The sequence below is a fragment of the Aedes aegypti genome, chromosome 1 (genome assembly GCF_002204515.2).
Source record: "Aedes aegypti strain LVP_AGWG chromosome 1, AaegL5.0 Primary Assembly, whole genome shotgun sequence".
NCBI lineage: Eukaryota > Metazoa > Arthropoda > Insecta > Diptera > Culicidae > Aedes > Aedes aegypti.
The window spans coordinates 189,644,725-189,667,294 of NC_035107.1; the positions used below are offsets into that span (position 1 = coordinate 189,644,725).

At 35.4% G+C, this 22,570-nt stretch overlaps 1 protein-coding gene across 4 annotated transcripts in view; it reads left to right on the forward strand.

The window, feature by feature from the left end:
- Positions 1–22,570, forward strand: part of LOC5578680 (acyl-CoA Delta(11) desaturase) — a 95,213-nt gene that overhangs the window by 64,326 nt on the left and 8,317 nt on the right. For all 4 annotated transcript variants that reach the window (XM_021855463.1, XM_001657028.2, XM_021855448.1 and 1 more), the window contains 2 exons: positions 4,035–4,371; positions 21,697–21,882. In XM_021855463.1, the coding sequence (XP_021711155.1) occupies positions 4,035–4,371; positions 21,697–21,882 (523 nt within the window). The remainder of the gene's footprint in view (positions 1–4,034; positions 4,372–21,696; positions 21,883–22,570) is intronic.

A 22,570-nucleotide genomic window follows, 5' to 3' on the forward strand; every position in this document is an offset into this window, starting at 1 on the left:
TAAGCTTCTTGTTTCAAGCAATCTATATATCTAATGCGGTTCAACCTGTTAACAGTTACAAAAAACGATTTTGAAACTTTTGAGTAGAAGCAATAATTTGATACGCTAGAATACCGATGCATGGTCAAAATCAGTATCATTCAACCAGCTTAGTGGCCGAACCTGATTAAGGGGCGCGCTTTTGTGAGTTTAGTCAAAGAAAACTGGTCGCAGTAGTTCATCCCGAACAGAAACAAAAAAAAAACTACCAGTTGATTATATAAACAATGATCGATAATATTGTAAATGTCATTGCTTCTTAAACCATAGCCCCTGAAGCCGAATATGAAGACCAAACTGTTACAACAACTTTACTTTTTAATTTATTTTAAAATTAAAAGCACATTGAACAGTGGAGTAACCCCAATAGTCGGCAATTTCAAGCAAATTAGCATGGCAAGTATAAGATTTGGAAAAGACTTGGATCAGCGACTTACAGGGGCCATTTAACTATCCTTTGTTTCAATACTTTAGGACTAGGTTCAGAGTGGGTCGAGGACCATGTATATGGGTTCCCACATTTCAGGGGTCTTCTCAGATATATGTTTTATAAGTTATTTTCCTTGTTGTTGTTCAATCGATTGCATGCATGAGAGAACTGAGCTTTCCTATAGCTACACGAGGTCCAGTTGTAGATACTTAAGACTTAAGGCTTTGAATTAAAACATATTTACTTCATGAATTCTGATTTTCCGTCAAGTCTATCTAAGTGTGTACACCTCCAAAAATCTGGAGCATTGGTGAGCTTTGAGATTGTACATATTCTCTAATGATTCATTTTTTTTTTTCAAAATCTAATTTAATTTTTCTCTATTGGACAGTGACAAAAGTAATGTTACGCTCATCATGCTTTAAGGTCGTCCTTGGGGTTGTTATTCCACGGGGTCCATTGACTTTGAAAACGTTAGTACTTTCCTGATAAGATTGAACAGAACAAAAAATCTTTTTTTTCTCCCCTTCATTTTTTTTTTGAATTTTAATGTCCTGAAAGAAAATTAATATTCGTATCAAACTTATCTCAAAATCAATCTTTTGGAGAAAACTGCATGTGCTCCAGCATTTCGGCTATTAGGAAAACCAATGATTTGTTGACATTAGTTAAGAACATATTCTGATAATTCCTCTACGGGTTCCAAGCAAAATTAAAATTCCTTAATCCCTTAAACATCCAGAAAACCTACCAAAATTCATCCAAATTATTGAAAAAAATCAAGGATCCAGAATCCCTACAGGAATCATTCTAGGAGTTTATCAAGGCTTCCAACAAGAATTCAACAGAGGAGACCTCTGAGTGCCTGTGCTTCCTTTGAGCATTTTTCGCTGAAAACCACAGGCGGGATTTCTTAGCATACTCTTGGCCAAGAAATCCCGTGGTTTTCCAAGTATTCCTTTACCAATAGCTCTAAGGATACTTCCACAAATTATGTTACTTATTTCATATATAGCTCTTGTGATTTATATGTGGATTTTTTTTCTGGTATTCATCTTAGAAGTTTTCGAAGATTAAACTCCCTATCTATTCAACAAGTTTTTTTTTAAAGAAATCTCCTAAATATCCGTGCAAGATTTCTTTTAAAACTTCTTTTACAATGAGTTTCTCAAAAAAATCCAAGAATTGAAGGATTTCCGACAAAATCTTAGAAAAATATTTTTACTTCACTTTTTTTAAGTATGTTTAAATATTTTCACTAAGAATATCATCATCATAATTTTCAGTGATTTGCACAATACTAGAATCTTAGAAATTTGTTAAGCGATCTGAATCCAAACTTTAAAGCAAAAAAATTAATGTGATCCCTATACATATCGTTCATATAACAGTAAGAATCAAAACGAATGTTTTGTACAAAACTAATCTTCGCAGGTGACGCAGTTGTTTGTGACAACCTAAACAGTTGAGCATTCGTAACTGACAGTTTCATTTAAAAGTGAAGTTGTAGTTCCATACTGCTAAAAATTATGAGTATGTTTCGCTGAAATAAAATATGTTTTAGTTTTGTCGAGCTTTAAAATTCTCTATTTTATGTTTATCAATAAAAAAAATGTCCGTAAACATCACAATTTACGATAGTCTGTACAATCAGTTTAAAATTGATGAGAAAAAACATATTATTATCAGTTTGTATTGATTTCTAAAATTGGACACTTTTTTGTCTTAAAGGGCACTTTTTTCACTATTCTAGCTTTTTTTTATTTCTGACTAGATTTGCTTCACATTTTGTGCATGTGTTTCATGTGTAAACTTGCATAAGAAACTGAAACAGCTCTCATCGAGTTATGGAACATCAAGTTAGGGAAGTATCGACATACAAAGAGATCAAAGTATGCTAGATTGAAGGGACCACGCATGCCATCGAGTTAGGGAAAATATCGAAGTACAGAATATCGAGTAAGGGAGAGTTGACTGTATTAAAAATAACCCTGTTTTGGGCCAATTCCAGAATAAATATAAGTGTGTATTTTTATGCAACCATCATTTTTCGACTAGTCAAATATATTCTTGGCACAAAAGAATGGTAAATATTTTGATATATTTTTTTCTCAGCAACATTGTATGATGAAAGTCGACTGTGTGGTATTTATTGTTTTTTAGCTGTTATATATTTTTCTGAAAAACAAATGATTATACAACTAAGCTCGAACTTTTGTCCCACCTTACTCTATTATGTTGTAAAATTTCCATCTTGTACGAAAAACTATGGGAAAACCAAAATTATTTAATTACGAGCAAGTTCAACATTCTATCTTAAAACGTGAGTAATAAGAAAACATATTTGTCTAGAATATACTGAAGTTTTTTACGGGTTATCGTCGTTTGTTTTTCAAATAACGCGATTTTTACGTCGCTTTTTAAATAACGCATGCTTGATGGAATCTACTGCAACTTCGTAGTCACGAATAAATCATGCTCTGTAATAATCATATAGGCGTAGCCAAATCGGGGAAGCTGCTTTAGATTTTTGTTTTTTGAAAAACGTTGTTGATGATATTTTTTTTAATTGTTTGTGGCAAAACGCGTCTATTTTCTTTTTTTGCAATTTGGGAACAAACCTTGATTCTGCTAATGTTGTTAAAGATCTCATACCTAAAGCCAGCAAATTCGGCAGCACCTTTTGATTTCTCACACTCGAAATACCTGGGCTAAAGGCCGCTTCGATTTGCTGCTCAGAAAATGCGCCTAAAGCATCGAAATGATTGCTCATTTCGTTGCCAATTTCAACATCAACCATTCATCCTTGCAAGGCCTTTCAAGAAAGCGCGCATCCTGGAAAAACACCTATTCCCACTTTTGCCACGTTTAGCGACAGTTTTAAATCCCACTTTTTAGAAAAAAGTTGTCAGAGAACAACCCTTCCTTTTGTTCGTGCTAACAACCATATTTACCGAACATTCTAATGAAAGAATGAAGTGAATGAATGACCTACTATGAGTTTTTTTTTTCCTAAGACGGGGTCCAAGGAGGATTACCACCGTTAGCTAACCGCTGCTAACAGGTCTAACGAAATATCGAAAACACTGGCCCAAATACGGCTTTAAATGTAGATTGTTATTCCTTATGCTAGTATTAAAACTGCCGTCAGCAGAAAGAATCAATATACGCATAGCATGAGAGGGCGATGCGCACTTTATAAATTATAGCAAAATTTATTCTCATACAAGAACCAATTTGTACGAAGAAAAAATGCTGAAAATCTTTGTAAAATGTTCAATATGCAATGTCACAATCAAGCGCGTTTCAGGACTGCCGGTGGAATTCAACTTATTGATCCGGAAATAATTGAAACCTGTTTGGGGACATGTCAATTAAACTGTTGACAATACCTCAATCATGTGCCACTGTAATTTTCAAATGCAACTGTTCCTCCTAACCGCGCGTAACATACAAAATAGTGTCCACAAGAATTCTCGTCTCTTACGACAGCTTCACTTTCCTACTGTTTGATGCACTAGAGTCACCAACTAATAGACGGTTACTTTTCCTCTGTTATGAACAGGTTTCTTCGTAGGTGGTTGTGCCGGATTCGGCGTTACTGCCGGTGTCCATCGGCTATGGTGCCACAAAGCCTACAAAGCCAAACTACCGCTAAGGATCATTCTGATGTGCTGCTACTCGATTGCCGGCCAGAACACCATCTACGACTGGGTGCGCGATCACCGCATCCATCACAAGTACTCGGAGACGGACGGCGATCCACATAACTCGAACCGAGGCTTCCTGTACGCACACGTCGGGTGGCTTATGCTGCGAAAGCACCCGGAATGCATCAAGAAAGGCCGACTCATCGACATGACTGACATCACCAGTGATCCGGTAGTCCAGTTTCACCACAAGTGAGTAGTAACATGTCGTATGCATATCGTAGGGTAACTCGGTGTAATACGTGCCCCAACCGGGCAAAATGCCTCACCTCGCTTCCCAGGGATTCAAACTTATATTCTCAATCAACATAATTACATATCTGAAAGATCGCCTAGTAAAAATTTTGCACATGTATTATTGTTGAAAAATACAAAGAATAATATAAATTACAAACAGAATTTAAATTAGGTATTTGACGTTACTTTTTGCATCAGATATGCTAGCTTCACGTTAATAAATCCAATTATGTTCCCTTGGGTTATTTATAAATAATTTTACCGGTAGAAATAATGCATTTAATGCAGTAATACAGCAGTTTTCGCTTAGGAGAGGCGTATTATACCTGTTTACCTTATACTCAAGAGCTGTAGCGCAAGTATCAGTTGCACCCGAGTCATCGAGGTTTTATCTCTATTCGGCTTATTCCCATTAAGATGAGAAAAATAGATGGGAATCGCACACGCCACTAACTAGCACTAGTGGAGTTTACTGACTCTTAAAAAAGATCATCGGCGTTGATAGTGATAATAACATTATCACTCTCACGGAAGATTGCATTTGATAATAGTTTGAGCTGATAATAAGCTCCCTTGACAATAGCAGATACGATTCGCTTCATCAAAAATTTACTAAGTGGTGCCATAAGATACAGGAACAGTACAAAACATACGTGTATCGCCTATAGAGGCAAATACAAAGTAAGAATTATCAATTTATTTCAATCAATCAAAACTGAAAGCAATATACTCTTTTCACAAGGGGAAAGGGGGTAGGTTGTATGGATGGTGCTGGGTTGACTTGATCTTTGGCTATATAGCCATATGTTCCCACCTTATTTTCTCGGAATTAAGAAAAAAAAACACAATGTTATTTTTTGCAATACCGTAAAATGGGGTGTTAAGGGATGAAAAAAAATTTCTACTTAAATTTTGAAAAACTTCTAGTATGTCAATAATTGAACAAAATACAGTCCTACCATTCTCCCGACGTGTATATCAAAAGCCAATTACAATGAAGACGGTCCTATGGCAGATTTCTGAGATAATCGTGAAAATGTGTGATTTTTTACGAAAATGCAAAATGAGGTGTTAAGGAATTTGAGCTTCGTAAATAAAACTATATTTTCCCAACAGCAAAATTTAATTATTTTGGTCAATATCTTTTATGGGTCCATTCAATTCTAAAGGCCTTGTTCAATCTAAAGCTGATATTACTTGAATCTAATTCAGATGGAACTCCTAAAATCGTCAACAGATTTTTTTTAACTGCTAAATCTCTCATACATATTGATTTTATTTTCAAGCAAGCTAATCAGTGCATCGCACAATTGTCTTGAAACAAATTTTTATACATATAAGGATCATAACCTAAAAATATGCAGTATTCGAATTCTAGAACAGTGCAGAACAACCTTGTCATGACTTGTCATAAGAAGTATAATTTCAACGAGCTTTAAGTTTGAATAGGGGAAGTGTCCAATTTGCATTTTAAAAAAGGCATCTCACTAAATAACGGATTTGCTTGTAACACCCAGTGGCATGATCGGAAAAATTCTAACAAAAAGTTTCCAATATAGAGCGGAAATCGCACACACTATTCAACAATGTACTCAATGATCAACAACACTTAAGAGGAAAATAACCATCATCGTTTTAGAAATTTTCAAAACCAGTTTTTTTGCTCAAAATTGAAGCATTTTCCACGAAAATCTATCATTGCATCGCACTTGGTATCTGTAATGCAATGATAGATTTTCATGCGGATTTCTTTAAATTTAAATGGAAAAACTAGTTTTATGATGATTGTTGATGATTGAATGATGGACTCTTGGCCACGATACCTAAAAAGTTTTTTCACAAAGAGTCCAGAAATAACAAAATATTATTATCAAGAATCAATAGCTCCAAAACCATTTCAAATAAGATAATCGTTCCTATTTCCAAACATTTCACCAATGTGATGGAGCAAATTTTGAAAACATTATCCTAATAACCTCATATTCAAAATAATAAGTTTTTATCTAGATTTTTCTACCAACTTCACCAAATTTCGAGATGTTATTTATGGTAATATTCAGAGACTTACGAAATAGACCGCTTAACTTTTAAATTGTAGGTTATCTTCACGACACAACCCAAAACTATATTGAAATATATTACGGCATATATCGAATGAGTTTAGTTACTTTGAAAAGTAAGAATAAATAATTCCTTAACACCCCACTTATTTTCAAAACGAGACTTTTTTCATGAAAATTCACAAAAATCCAAACCTAGATAGAATTTTAAGAAGTTTTTGCCTGTACTATGATCTTATTTAAATTTACTTACCTTCTACGTTACTCGCGATTTTTTCTCAAATATATTTCATGGTTGTGTAGATAAATGTATTTAGCCTATAAAATTCGAACAAAAATGTTTTGAAACGTTTTCAACATCTAGAAACCACAATACTTCATATTAATAGACAGCTCCTATAACATAATGCAGCTCACAATCCTCCAAACAAATCAAGCATTTCAGATAACTTATATATTGACTTTCAACGTTTCTGTGATTTGTCGAACTTGATTGAGAAGTTCAATCCCTTAAAACCCCACGTGTCCTTAACACCCCATTTTACGGTACTTTAACTGTATGAAATACAATGTCGAAGCTAGAAATTGATCAATTGGTACCGTAATCCGGGGTAACATTGATCAGCGGGGTAAAATTGATCGCAATGACCCTCTTCGTAAAAAGCTCGAATCAACATTTGTTGTTGAAATATTTTCAATGCATGAATGGCGATTCTATTTCTTCAAATCATGAGCTAATAAACAATAAGGTTTTTGCGAAAATAAAGTTGTGTTCATGCGTAAATTTTTCAACTTTTGTAAACAATGATTTTCATGATTTTGGATGACACCATAAAAGAATCATGTCTCACATGAGTTCTGTAAACGATATGAGCAAGAGAAATGCGGTTGTTACTAAAAATGACATCGCCGAAAACGACTCCGTTGTCAAAATTTTCATTAATATGTCCAATAAAACATAATTCACAAATTATTATAAAGCGTGAAGAATTTCCTTAGGAAATTGCATACATTTAGGCGTATTCCACAATTCAAGGTGTTTTTAATTTTAAAATAACTCAAAAAGTAGATGACTTATAAGAGTTTGACCTTCATATTCGGCTTCAGGGACCATGATTTTAGTAAGTAATGATATTTTCAATATTACCGAACGATGTTTTCATGGTGTGATCAATGTTACCCCATATCAGCTAAATCAAAAACTCGCTTAAAACATTTATTTAAACATGCTTTAAACTTTCAGAAAACAAAATACAGTACATAAACACAAACAATGGGTGGCAGTACTTGTTTTAAAAATATAAAATTTGCAACACATGCATTTTCAAATCAAATGTTTAAGAAATATTCAAAAAAATGATCAATGTTACCCCGGATTACGGTACAAAATAATATTTTGAAAGCAGTCTGTAAGTTTTTCAAAAAAATATAAAAAACAATAATGGAGTTCATAAAATACAAATTTCATAAGTTCTAATTTACTTATTTCTATTAATTTGTCATGGATTTGAAAACTCTGGAGGTTTGAAAATGTTAATTCACAAGCACCATTAAAAATTCACCTGTAGGGGAAGCTGCTGTATGACCGCTCGCCTAAAAAAATAAATGTATGTTTCAAAATCAAGAAGCAATAGGGCGTATGTGGCAGTGTTAGATGTACTAGTCAGCCATTCCACGAAAAACCAATCTAGTGGGTCACCGAATTCCGTGAAAATTTGCTATTTTGTTCCTTATTCGAAATAAGGATATACGTGTTGTTGGATTTTTTGAATAGGGTGACCATTTCCGAAATAAGGTGACAAGAAACATCACGACATTGCAAAATTGTTATTTAAAAAAATATCATAACTTTTGAATGGCTGGACCGATTTTCAATTTTCTTGGACAAAATGAAAGCCAAAGATTTTGACTTTTCAAGCACAAAAATTGTTTTTTTTTTACAATAAAAATCATCAAAAATTTCCGTTTATTCGTGTTTTGAAGCCCTCGGGACAAAAGGGTCCACTGGGTTTCTGCTTTCGTTAACTGTCAAATTTTCAGCAATGTATCTTTTTTAGTTTTTGAGATATATTTATTTGAAAATAAAAAATCAGTCATTCTTCATCGACACCCTGGTCTCAGCGCATTAGATTCATTGAAAAAAAAAATAACTTTTGAACAGCTCAACCGATTTTCAATCTTTTTTTATGGAATGAAAGCTTAAGATTTAATAATCTGAAAAAAATATTTACATAAAAAATATTAAAAAAAAATCTAGTTTTTTGGAATTTTTCTAAATTTTTTCATGTATTTTTTTTCAGGGATCTATATTTTCTTTTTTGAAAAGTGGAAATCTTAAGATTGAAAATCGGTTGAGCTGTTCAAAAATTATGATTTTTAAAAACATAAAAAAAATCTAATACGCTGTGACCTACAGTGTGTGCCGATGAAAAATGATCTAATTTTATTTTAGCGTTAGCGTAGTTACGGTATACTTCGTATATTGAATACTAGCAATATTAATGTGTTTTTCTTTTGATAATCTCATCTAGAATACCTTCAGGAACAAGGCTAAGGAATAAGCTTTGATCCAATCTGAAATAAGAATACCAAAACCCTGAATATTGCTATTCCCGGCCACGCCCATGCTCACCGTAACTTGGGATTGGGGAAGGAAATGTTGATGTAGCACTTACTTAACGAGAGGTCTCCGGCTCAGCGACACTCTCATAAGTGCTATGAAGTTGGGGGTTGGAAGGGGTGTTATGTCATCAGGATACGCCTGAAAAGCTAGCGATAGACCCAGATCAGTTGTTGTTTAATGGTTTTTAATTTAATCTCTTGAATGCCGGCAATCAAAAGAGGAAAAATGTTTGATTTATAGTATAAAGATTATTATTTTGCATCAAAATATTCAATTACGGGTTCTACGGTAATATCGATCTACTTTTTACCTAGTAAAAAGTAGAATAGATTCCTCCAGGGTCATCTAAATAGAAAAAAAACCGTTTGTGATGGTTTACATGGAACTGTCATTTACATGAAATACATCCGACCAAAAAGTACTCACAATACATAGCCAACTCCGCGATAAGCGACCGGTTAAAACGGGTAAATTGCCGCACTTCAAATAAGCGAGAAGAAAAACACCCGGGTCCATGCAAGCATACACGAAAACCGCAGAAACATGTCGCACTCCCAATCGCGAAAATCCGATCACGAAACCGTAACGTCTAAAACAAATTCGGGTATTCTGTTTAAAAGGAACGGACTCACCAAATGCTTTCAGCCTCCAGAAAAAAGTTGCTTAATCCCCCGCCGCGGCATGCACCGGTTAACGTCCACCACACTCTTGATCCAAGTTGTTTCCCAGGTTCAGAAGCTAAATTCACTCGATTATTTTCAACGCGAAATTGAACAACATTTTAAACGCGGAAGAACAACAGTTTCATACCGGAAGAAGATTTACACTTTATACACTGTCACAAAGTACAATTCGACAAATTTAAAACGATTGTGGCCAATTTGCGATTACATCAGCCAAATTGATATGATGCACGGGGACGAAAAAAACATGACAGTAGATCCAAAACAGAACCTTCCGCGAGCGTGGCTTGCTGCGATCTCCGATGAAAAATGATCTAATTTTATTTTCAAATAACATACCTCAAAAACTAAAAAACATACATCGCTGAAAATTTGACAGTACAGTAATACCTCAATATAACGTAACTCGATTTTTAGTTTTGTTTCGTTATATCGAGGTTACTAAAATTTTTTTTTTTAAGTTTCGTTCAATATGTATTGTTTGATGAGAAAATAATTTATGTTATTGACCTAGCAGGCATTTTCAGTATTTCTTACACATTATTTTTCAATATCTTTCTCTGCTTTAATTTTTTTTTATTTTTTTTAATTATTTTTATGTCTCTTTTAAAGTAATCCTTCAAAAAGAGTAGTGTTTGATCCTTTGCTCGCGTCACTTGCTCCTGCGGGGGCGGGTGATGTGAGCAGGATCAATCGTGTCGCGCGTCGCTCGCGTGGCATGATTAATTAGTGGCGCGGATCGCGAAGCAGGTAGTAGTGTTTGATCCTTTGCTCGCGTCAAATTATTTATCATGGTCTAATCGCTTATCAAAGTGGATCCTCCCCATTAACAAACATCCCTCCCAGTATCCTTTGTGGAGATGCAGAGGCAAACACGGTCTCCAAATAGCAAAGGTTACACACTAACATTCACTGAAGCACTGAAGAAGATTATGGCCAATCCCAGCCGAACTTCTAGTTGATTCTTTGTGCATTTTCACTGACTTCAGTCAATCACGGAATAGCAACCATTGATATGTGTAGTCAGTCTAAGCTAAGCTAAGCTAAGCTTTTTTAAAGTAATCCTTAAAAAATGTATGCCGGAAAAATCATTGGAGAAATCCTTGAACACTCGGAGGAACTCTTAAGGTGAATATGCATCGAGGCCAAACATCGATTTTTCAAGAGCATAAATTTAGAGAACCAGAAAAACGTTTGTGCTGAAAATTTAACTCACTGGTTTATTTTTAATTTTTGTTCCTATAGTTGCGGTATCCATTGTTTTCTTATGGGATCCTCCGCTATAGGAACACTTTACCGCAACTATTGGTATAAGTTCGAAAAGTTTTAGCAATTCAGTGATATTTCATCAGTTTTAAGGCAATATGAACGCTCTTTTCAACTATTCCGTGTATCAACAAGCCAATACGTTGATTGACAGTTTCGAATATAATAAAATCAGTGAAATGGGCAAATTTAGTTTTATCTATCGTTCACCCTTTAAAATTAACATCTTTTGATGTAGGTACGTAAAATAATAAAAGGACAGTTTATTCGTGGCATACAGAGTGCTCCCCCTCACTCCCCGCGGAGATATCTTGCCAAATTACTTTTTTAAGTCTAAGGAATCGATTAGAAAAGAATACTTTTGCCAAAATTTGCCTAAACTTTTGTTTTATGAAAATGTTGAGGGCATGAAAATGTATGGAAAACCGCAATTTTATTGAAAAAAAGTATATGAAAACTAAAATATGGCGATTATGCCCAAATCAGGGCCTGCAACCCTGAGACATCTTTCACATCATTTTCATGATCAAACTTGTCATATTTTTTGAAGCTTTGCCAATTCCCAGATATCACAGATAAAAATATATAAATTTCAATGTAGCGTAAACAGAAGAAGAAAGCAAAAGTAAACCAAAATCATCTATTGTTACAGCATCACGTTTAATTTGCAACCAAAGATGCTTGAATATTACATTATCGTATCAATTTAAAGTGCAATCGATTAAAAAATAAGCGATTTGTCGTTGACATTTCAGTTTATTTTGATGCTCCAAATATGTGCATGAAAATAAACTGAAATTTACAACATAGTTTTAGCTGTGATATTAAGGCAAAAATACCTTTTATTACCTTATTGGTGTAGCTCACCAATACAGAAAAAGTTGCGAAATTGGTCTCGTTTATTTTTTACAAATTGAGTTTATTTTACTTAAATAATGATAAACTATGTAATGCGATCGAATACGCCGTACTTCCGAAGTAGGGTATCTTGCTCGGATTCCGAGAAAAATCCAACTTCGGCGAAATGCATTTTCTCACGATTGTCCGAACTTACAACAAAAATTGGCAAAATTTAAGCACTGATACTGACATCGAGCAAGTGAGAAAAAAATCAAATCAACAATTATTCTACTGCCACAAAAACATCAAATGTTGTCCTCCTTAACCTTTATCTATTGAATTTCAATCACATAACGCCGCAAATCGCGCCAACCGACTGATTGTATTGAAAACGTGTCAACGCAATTAGCCGACGAAGCGCGTGGTGTTCCAATCCAGAGCAAAATTTGCACTTTCACGCAAGGCAGCATACAAGTTGGCACGGTCATTTTTCGGGGTCCGCCTGTTTGATGATAATGATGATGATGGTGGTGACCGTGACATCAGCGGAGACGAATTTTCGACATTCACATCTGTGTCTACCCTTGCAAAACATTATATAAGTCTTTCAAAAACCTACTGCGTGCTCTGCCAATGAGTATCTAGCGCTTCATGGAAAAGAAAATGGTAATCATGTTATTTGGATTCGTGCGACTGGCGACTGGTTTTGATATGATGAACCGATTGGAAGACGAGCCGAAGAGGATCAAGACTGCTTTCGCAATGTTGTGAAATTGTGTTTTGGGTAGATCCTGAACATCTGAATCAATTCAAATAAAAATAAACTTGAATCAGATAAATTTGGGAATAATTTGATTAGTCAAAATTACCAAATAAGTATGATATTAAACTACCATTCTGCCATGAAAATTATTATATGTAATCCCAAAGTTATTAAAGAACAATAGTACAATAGTAAAAATGTAGGGCAATTTCATATTCTTCACAGTTTAATCCAATGTTGCGCTTCTATAGCAATTGTCTTTGACATAGTTACGAATAAAAAAATATTTGTTTAGCTCTTTCCATTCTTGCGTCACCTAATCCTTTGCCGATTAACATCGACAAAATTATCGATACTTGGTTTGAAACGTGTTTAAAATGCTTCGAACTTTTCATATGAGTGTGACTATTGTCGGCAGCCTCATTGCATTCGGCAACCCTTCCCAAAAGAACTAACCCACAGTTGTTGTTCTTAGTTTGATTAGTTAGAAAATCGAATTGAACCTCGTTTTGAAATTATTTCAATCATTAACAACCCTGGGTTGTTAATCGAAATCGTTTAAGGGTAAAACTATGAAATAAAGACTCATCTAAATTTATTCATTGGAGTGTTTTGATAGGAAAATTGTGAATTTATCGTTTTAATTTTGATTTCCGATAATAATCTAATGATGTCAATGTCGTAAATCACCCTACGTCAATCTTTCTCCGAGTTCCGACGGTTTAGTTTTATCAAGTGCCCAAACATGGTGAGGCTTCGCATAGGAATGTGATTAAAGAAAAACTACCAAAAAAAGCTTCAAAGTTTGGCGCCAAAACTTGCACACAATCTCGAACTCAATTTCTCCTATGGAATCAAACTTTCAAAACATTCACGCAGTGCTGCCACTACTGTGGTCAGATATACACACTCAATCACGATTTGCTTGTTCGGTAATTTTTTATACTGGGTACGAATTGTAAATCGATAAAAATACCGAACTTTCAGCTTTTTGACTGAAAACTTCTGAGGTTCAGTAATAATTTTTACTTTTTACTGAACTACGGTAGCTGTCAGACCCAATTTTGCAACATTACCGAACAGGCCGAAAAGTCAGTAAAAACAATTACCGACTATTCAGTAGTTGATGTTTTTTTACTGACTTGTCGTCAAAATCAAATCAAAACAAACTGATGCGCATGCGGGAAAGTGTCAAATGAGAATCTCCTGCTGTAGAATCGACCGGCGCCGGAAGACACGGCTATTGCAACCAAACTTTTCCTGCAACTATTTTGCACTTTCTCATGGTAAGTAGTCGAAATTTAGTGAGAAAATCAACCATTTAAAGCAGCCAAAAGGCTTAGCACGATTTTAACTGCTTACGTTGGAAAATTCGGTTGGTTTCCATACGGGAGGTAAATTCATCTGCATCATTGAGTTTGCCTCTTGTATGCAAACCAACCAAATAATGATTTTGTCACACATTTTTCGATTACTTCCACTGAGATATAAGCATCACGTAGATGTTTATTCGTACGTAAAATGCATGTCGATGTTCATGTTCATGTCGATAGGGTTTTAATTTGTATTGATTTCTGAAAAAACAGTAATCCGGAGAAGCAAAGCATGAAGCATGGGAAACTGGAAAGCCAGTAAAAACGCTCAACAATTTTACTGACTAAGTCAGTTATTTCCATAAATCAAAACATATTTTGGATTACTGGGTTTTTTCGGTAATCGTAAAAATTACCGAAAAAACCGTAGTTCCAAAACCCAGTAAAATTTTACTGGGGTCGGTAATCTGAATTGGCTGTGTATTTTCTTAATTTCTGGTACATTTTCAGTAGCCCATTAGCTCCAGAATTATTGGCAGATGTACCCTGAACTGAACTGAAATTTTTATGAGAAAGATAGACTATATATATGCAGGACATAATTGAATGTTTTAGTCCAGTGATCACCTGACAGAGAAGCCTTTGTGTGACCAGAAAATGGATTATAAATATTGATGTGCTGTGCTTTTCTGGAGGGGGAAATCCTCCAGTACCGGACAAACTAATTCACTAAATGCATAATTCAAAAACTATTGATTTTATGCGATCTTGATGCCCATTTATGATCAATATTATCATACCGGGCGCAATCTGAAAATGACTCGGTGTCTGTAAATTTGCACATCATTGAATCTTTTTTCTCCACAAATAGTATTTCATAGCCAATTCAATGCATTTACAACATTCACGGGAGTAATTTGAGTTTCACTTAGTCTACAAGTCATCTCTCAAATATGATGGAAAAAAAGTTCATTTTGCGTTTGGTTTTGAATTTTCATTCTTCTTACATTCATAAAAAACGAATAAATTTTGAGATACTGGTCCAAAAATTACTAAGAGTATATTTAAGTACCTCCTGTTATCACGGTAAAAAGAAGCAAGGTATTATACTCCGAAAAATGGCATTTGGCACTGACGTCATTCCTATCGGAAACTCGAACGAGTGCTAAAGAAAGCAAGGCTTGCTTGCTTTTACTATCCTGTAAGCCTCATGCTTGACGATAGGAATGACGACACATGTTTTGATTGAAACTAGCGTTGGGCAAATTTGTCCAGAACATCGATGTTATTGAATCGATTCACATTTGAACTGTCGAATCGATTCACCGATTTAATCGAATCCTTTGCATCGATGTTTTTGAATCGATTCGAATCGGATGAAAATTGAAATTTATGAAGTTTGAAATGGGACCAAATGCATTTGTATTCGATTTCAACATCTTTCAATCAAATCAGTTTTGTAAATCAATCGAAGCGATTAACTACTTCAAGGCTAGTTCAACATATGGTTTCTTCTCCACAAACTTATTAGGAAATATTTAACGATTTCAACAAAATGAATCGAATCAAAAAATCGAATGAAGAGAATCGATTCATCCGATTTTAGGTGCTCCAAACATCGATTCAAAAAATCGATTAATCGGAATGCAAACATCGATTTTCGGAACATCGATTCAAAATCGCCCAACGCTAATTGAAACCCGTTGATTACACGTGGGAATAGCCTACCTTGTTGTGTCTACCGTGTCCTGTAATGATACTTAGCCAAATTTATAGTTTGATCATGTTAAGTTCAAATATGGTAAAATTACATTCAAACTTTCAAAAAGTAATAGTTTTCCATTATACTTGCGTGAAAATCATAATTAATAAATTTCAAATTTAAAGAGATATGTCAACTTTTTATTGGTTTTCAAAAAAAAAAACGTGCATATTTCCATTTCTACGCAAACATTAACCTTCCTATGGTGTTCGGGTCAATATGTGCGTTTCGGGTCATATTGACCTGAACACCATAGGAAGGTTAAGGTTTCAAAGCATTACAACTTTTGTTTGTTATTTCCTATTGTTATGAAATTTGATGACATTTAATCTTTTGTGGAAAATATGAGTTTCACGTTTAAAAAATGTAGGACAATTCTGAAAGGCTGGACAAAAAAAGTTACGATTAATGTGTTCGGGTCATATTGACCCGGATGTGACCTACGAATTTCGCAGCCGTTTCTTCATCAAATATAAATGTAGCAGCACCGGTGCCAAGGGGGGGATCAAGGTTTGCCATTCATGCAAGGGCATTTGTAAGAGCAAAATGGATTTGTTGTGAACTGTGAACGATAGTATTTGGTCTAAAATGCATTGAAAATGGTATCTAATCAACTGGCTAGTTGTTCAGGGTACTACTGATTACCATGTGGCCAAGGAGCCAATTGTAGAGGCCATTGAACGGGCATCCGGAGTAGTGGCCAATTTATGTTTTCACATCAAAATTTGCAGAATTTTATAACAAATTGATCCAAGACGTGACTATCTGAGTATGGCAACATTGTCCATATGGGTTCCCATGGCAGATTCTTGGGCTCCCTGGCGGGTCATGGGGAAGTGGCCAATTCATTAATTTGATAGAACCATATCATGCGACCTATCAAAATTTTCAGAATTTCATACACAAACCATTAGAGATGCCTTCAGTTATCTAAGGCAACGTTGGCCACCTATGGGTTCCGTAACAGGTTCCGGGTTCCGGAAATCTGTTACGGAATCATATCATGCGACACATCAAATCTTTGAGAATTTCATACAGATTTCATGATATATTCACTTAGTTATCTAAGTCAATATTGGTCAACACAGTGGTTCCGTAACAGGTTCCGGGATTCCCGTATGAGCGCCAAATTCAAAATTTTTGTAAAGCTGAGCTATGTAATACATCAAAATTTGTTGTATTTTATACATAATTCATCAGAGAGATCTCTTCAATTAAAGTCACCAATGACAACAAAATTTGACTTACTGCGAGTGAAATTTTGCAAGTCAGTTTGAAGCAAATTAACTTGCTGCCGCCCAGTGCATTGAAATGGCAAATAAGTGGCTATGAAAGTATATTTACCAAGCTGTGTTTCAACAGAAACATCCAAAGTTTCAAAGACTTTGATTTCAAAGGACGAAAAATGTTGATTTTTTATACGCCTATGAATGATGATTGCAGCTCCCCAACATGCCCCATCAAGTCGATCATTACGATAAACAAAAAAGGTTGGACCTCTTTTGAGTTTGTTATTAACTGTAAGGAAATGAAATTGCACGCCCTCTTATTGTTTGCATATTTGGATCCATTAGAGAAGCGTAATCCAATAACAATATTAGGGGGATTCACTTAATAGCGTAAAGTGTTGCGTAAATCATGCTAAACTGATTATCCTAAATGTTTCATCACATTGCATAAATTGCCGATGAAACATTTCAGAATGATGTCATTCGGCACTCTGTTGATCTAAGAATGCTATGAATATTAGACAAATGATAATCAACAAACATTATGATATCTGGTTGCGAAGCAGAAAACGGAAAAAATGGTGGACATTGAGGAAAATGAGGAAAAAGCAACATATTGCAACATTTATGTGAATACAGCTAATCCCCGTTGGTCTCCAATTTTCTTAACAAGCAAATTTGAAGTTTTTATTGAGTATTACCCTTCGTTTATAGGTCAAGAGAAGGTGATGTCTTATGAGTGTTTGAGTGTTGTGGCCAGAATAGGTGATAAAATTTCAATTTCGATGAAACCCATCAGATAAACTACGACAACGTATTGACCCAGTACTGGGCTGTCTTTTTGCCAAATAAGTATTACATGAATGCCGATGATCTGAAAGTTGCAGCAGACGCTCCGACGGAAACGAAACTTTATGAAACTGCCTCAAAACAAACCATGTTGGTGAACGGTTGCGATACAATTCTGTGGAACCAACCATTTGACTAATATTATAATCTCCCTCGGTAATCTAGAATAGGTTTGACGATGGGTTCTTCATTGAAATGGCCACCTAAAATACGTAAACAAATAAAATAAATGAATGATGTTTGCAGCAGACAACTAGATTACACATCGCTCATTTGACATTTCAAAATTTTGAAGAAGAACATTTCATGTGAAATATTTCATTGCAAACGTTACGCAGAATACAGCTTTACGCAAGTTTAAGTGAATACCCCTATTATTAATAAATTTTATACCAGCTTGGACTGCTTAAGCCATTCTGGTGGTTTTGGACATTGCATCAATTATTTGATTCAATTGTTCAGCTAAAAAATCAAAATCAGAGGGAGACATATTACTAGAAGTAGGTGCGTTTTCTGATAAGTATCTGTTGGGATTTTCCGTGGACGAAGAGGCGTAATAGAAGTTACCTGCGGCAGAGGTATTTTCTTTTGATTTGGAATAATAAGAACGATAAAATCGTCGGAAAAAAGGGAGGAGCTGAAATTACCTACAACAACATTCGCATATGAATTATCTTGGGTATTTTCCTTAAAAATGAAAATATTCGATTGGTTATCCTTCTTAGAAAGGACAGACGTTCCTCCGCAAATCATGCATTTAGCATCCATGCGGCAAGTTTTTGTACCATGACCCCACTTTTGGCACCGACGGCACTGAGTGGGGTTCTGGAAATTTCCTCCAGGTTTCTGAAAATGATCACATGTCACACGGACATTGAACATAAGTCTTGCTTTTTCTCAAGCATTTATATTATTTAGATCTTTTTTGTTTAAGTGAACTAAATAATGATCTTGAGAAAGCCTTTTCCAAAGAAGGCCATATTGGATTGTCTTTTACATTATGATTACTTGGACTGGTGAAAATCCAAGTAAATCATTTATTCCATTTTTGATCTATACAGGTGACTTATAGTTATTTGAGAGACCTGAACAAACGTTCTTTTTTGTCGTCATAAGTAAAAAATGTGTGGTTCATCCCTTCAAGATGTTTGAGAAGAAGTTCGCAATTTTTAAGAGTTTCCGGCAAAACGCGACAGTCTCCTTTCTTTGCAATTTGGAAGAAAACCTCGATTCCCCTAATGAAGTTCAAGATCTCCTGCCTAAATCCCCCAAATTCGAAACAACTGACCACGATAGGCGGCACTCTTTGCTTCCTCACTTGAATTAAAAAGAGCCTGGGCTAGAGACTGCTTCGATTTGGTGTTCAGAAAATTTGTCTAGAGCATCGAACTGATTGCTCATTTCGATACAATTATCAGCATTATTCATTTCACCCTTGGAAGAAAGTTTGCATTCCGGAGAAACGTCTTTTCTTCCATTCTAGCCGCTTTATGCGACAATTAATTAATTGGCTCTTTATTATGAGGAAATTCAGCCCGAGGCTGGTTCATCCCCGTTTTAGCGATAGTTTTAAATCCCATTTTTTTTTTTTTTTTTTTTTGAAGGAAGTTGTGAATTCCGAGATTCCCCCTTCTTTTGTCCAACGAAAAATCGAAGGCACGGGTCCAAACAAGGATCGTAAAGGGATCAATAGTAGAAAAATAGTACTGAAAAGTACTGTTTTAGTAGCACTTAAAAGTACCGTTTTAATTTTAGCACTGAAAAGCACTGTTTTTGTAGCACTGAGAGGTACTGTTTTATTGCTTTTGATAATTTTTAAAAAACTTCCAAGAGCAGAGAGTATTTGTGTACGCACAGCACGAAGGTACGATGCGCGCTGTACTTGGGAAGTTTGTAGACTCTAAATTCGTATTAGTGTTTGCACAAGGATTTTAGATTTTTATCTTCACTAGTCTTGAAATGGCAGTATGGTAAAGTCGTGACCATACTTTCTGGGATACACTATACCTAAAGTACGTTTGAGTTGCATATTAGACTGGCCCAGCTCAGTATGGGAGAAAAATAAAGTTGTATAATTCCACGGGGCACCACCCAGGATTATTTCTTGGGGTTAGAGGAAGCCTTGATGAAAAATTCAGCTCATTTGGTCGTTCCATGAGCTGGCGCATTTGAATTGAAGTTAATATGGGATTTTCAGCTCAAACATATGAGCAACAGCACATCATCTACTGTTTGGTTCAGGAAAATTGATGATCGCGTTCAATCGGACCCAGAATGTCAAAAACACTACTTGATGTAATGGCGAAGAATATTATAGAAGATTGTAACAGGATTAAAATTAATAAAGTTGGTGTTTTAACCATCTGAAGCATATCATGCAATACTGCATGTATTTCTTCAACATAGCTTGGAGGTAGCCACTTAGCGCATCATAGCCACCTATGACGCTGGGCGAGCTGAGGCACATGTCGCATGCATATAAGTGACTGTACGGGAGTGCTGATCTAAGCCTAACTTTCAACAACTGAAAGAGTAATGAAAATGAGATTAAATCCAGATACAACCTTCTGCAATTATGTTCATTAGGGTATCAACAAGTGGGGGGGCTGATTTGAACGCGAACAATTAGTATACGGAACGAAACAGTGACATAGGATCAATTTTCAATATATTTGAGACGAATATCCCATACAAACTTCAAATCGAATGCGCCAGCTGGTGGAGCAACCAATTGAGTTGAAATTTTGAGAGAGCGTTTTTCTCACCCTAAGGCTCATATCTAGGGGGTGCCCCGTTGAGTTTTACAACTTTTTTTAGACTGGCCCTTAAGTCTATTGCATATCTATAATGATATTTACTTTCGAGAAGAAAACAAGTTTAATGGAACTTAACAACAAAATAAAATCATATTTTCACATAACTTTTATATTTTTTCTTTAAAGAATTGATCGAAAGTTTTGGATCAAGGTAAAAAATCTAACTCTTTTTTTTTTTAATCAAGCTGTGAGTCAATGGTACTTATACCCAACACGTGACTACAATTCTCCTTTAAAACCTTACAAATATTGCATAATATCGTTGCAAATACTGAAAATGGAAGGTTGTTGTACAGTATTTTAATTGAAATCTTACATTTTCTGTAAGAAAAGCTTGCATATTCTGTGTTTGCAACGATATTACACAATTTTTGTATTGGATCATGGTTCGATCCTGACCTTCATGAAAAAAAAACAACGAATCGGCTATAGAAAGTCACTAGTGCGACTCAGAATTGACAGGTATCCCGTAGCGGTAGCGCTAAACGCTCAACTATTCAGCAAGACCAAGCAGATGGTTCTTCTTTTTGGAATTAACGTCCTCACTTGGACAGAGCCTGTTTCTCAGCTTAGTGTTCTTATGAGCACTTCCACAGTTATTAACTGAGAGCTTTCTTTAGCAAAGTTGCCATATTCGCATTCGTATATCGTGTGGCAGGTACGATGATATTTTATGCCCAGGGAAGTCAAGGAAATTACCATTAAAAAACCCAGACACCTTCAGCACGGCTTTGCTTTGCAGCCGCGGACCCTAACCACTCGGCTAAGGAAGGCCAAGCTGAGGGTTGTGGGTTCGAATAACACTGGTCGAGGATCTTTTCGTAAAGTAAATATGCTAGACTTCCCAGGGCATGGAGTACCTGCCACACAGTATACATATGCAAAAATGATCAATTGGTAAAGAAAGCCCTCAGTATACTTGGACATTTGTAAAAGCTGTAAGGATTGAGTTTACTACCTAAAACTTTAAGTATGTTGTAAGCGATTTGTAGTTCAATATTGCAACGTCTAATTAAGCTAAGATTTACTTTTCATAAAACTAACCCATTTATTATGTATTGTTCGATCTCCCACAGACATTTCGTCCTGATGAAGATCCTGTTCTGCTTCTTCCTTCCAACCTTCATTCCGTGGTACTTCTTTGGCGAAACGTTCACGATGGCCTTCTTCAGCCAGTGCTTCGTTCGATATGTACTTAGTTTGAACTTCACCTGGCTGGTCAACAGCGCGGCACACATTTACGGCAACAGGCCCTACGACCAGTAAGTATTTGTTGTTAAAATATCCCATACCAACGGTTACTATGGTAACCTACTGTATTTTTGGCAGCATCTCTTATTCAAGGGGCTTTTATGAATGTCTTTGAAACAAAACTGCCTAAACTACACATATTCTTCTACAGTATCGAGTATATACACCAAAGCCGTTTTCCATACAATATAATCAACTTCAGATAGCTACATATATCTCGGCTGTTTCTAAACCTATTCTTTTATTTTATCTGTGACAAACCATTATTTACCTCAAGTTTTGATGACAATTGAATAAGTGGTGTGAAAGCTATTGATTCAAAAGTTACAGATAGGTTAAATGTTGACAAAAATATGCATCAAGACAGAAAGCGTTCTAGCAAAAATTATGCGTCGAATCAACTTGGTGTCTTCAGCACATTTGATTATTAAGTGATAAGGATTGCTCTGGCAACAATATAATTTGACGCATCGTTTTTCTGCTAGATCACTTTTTGTGTTGGTGCATTTTTTATCAAAATTCAACTTTTCACACAGCTTTTTCAGTAGTTATCAAAAATCGAGGTAATGTGTAGTTCGTCACAAAAAATGTTAAGAATCGGTTGAGAAACGGTGGAGATAGAGCTACCTGCAGTTGACCTTTTTGTATGGGAAAACGACTTTGGTGCATTTCATATGTCCGATACTGTATATCTCGAGC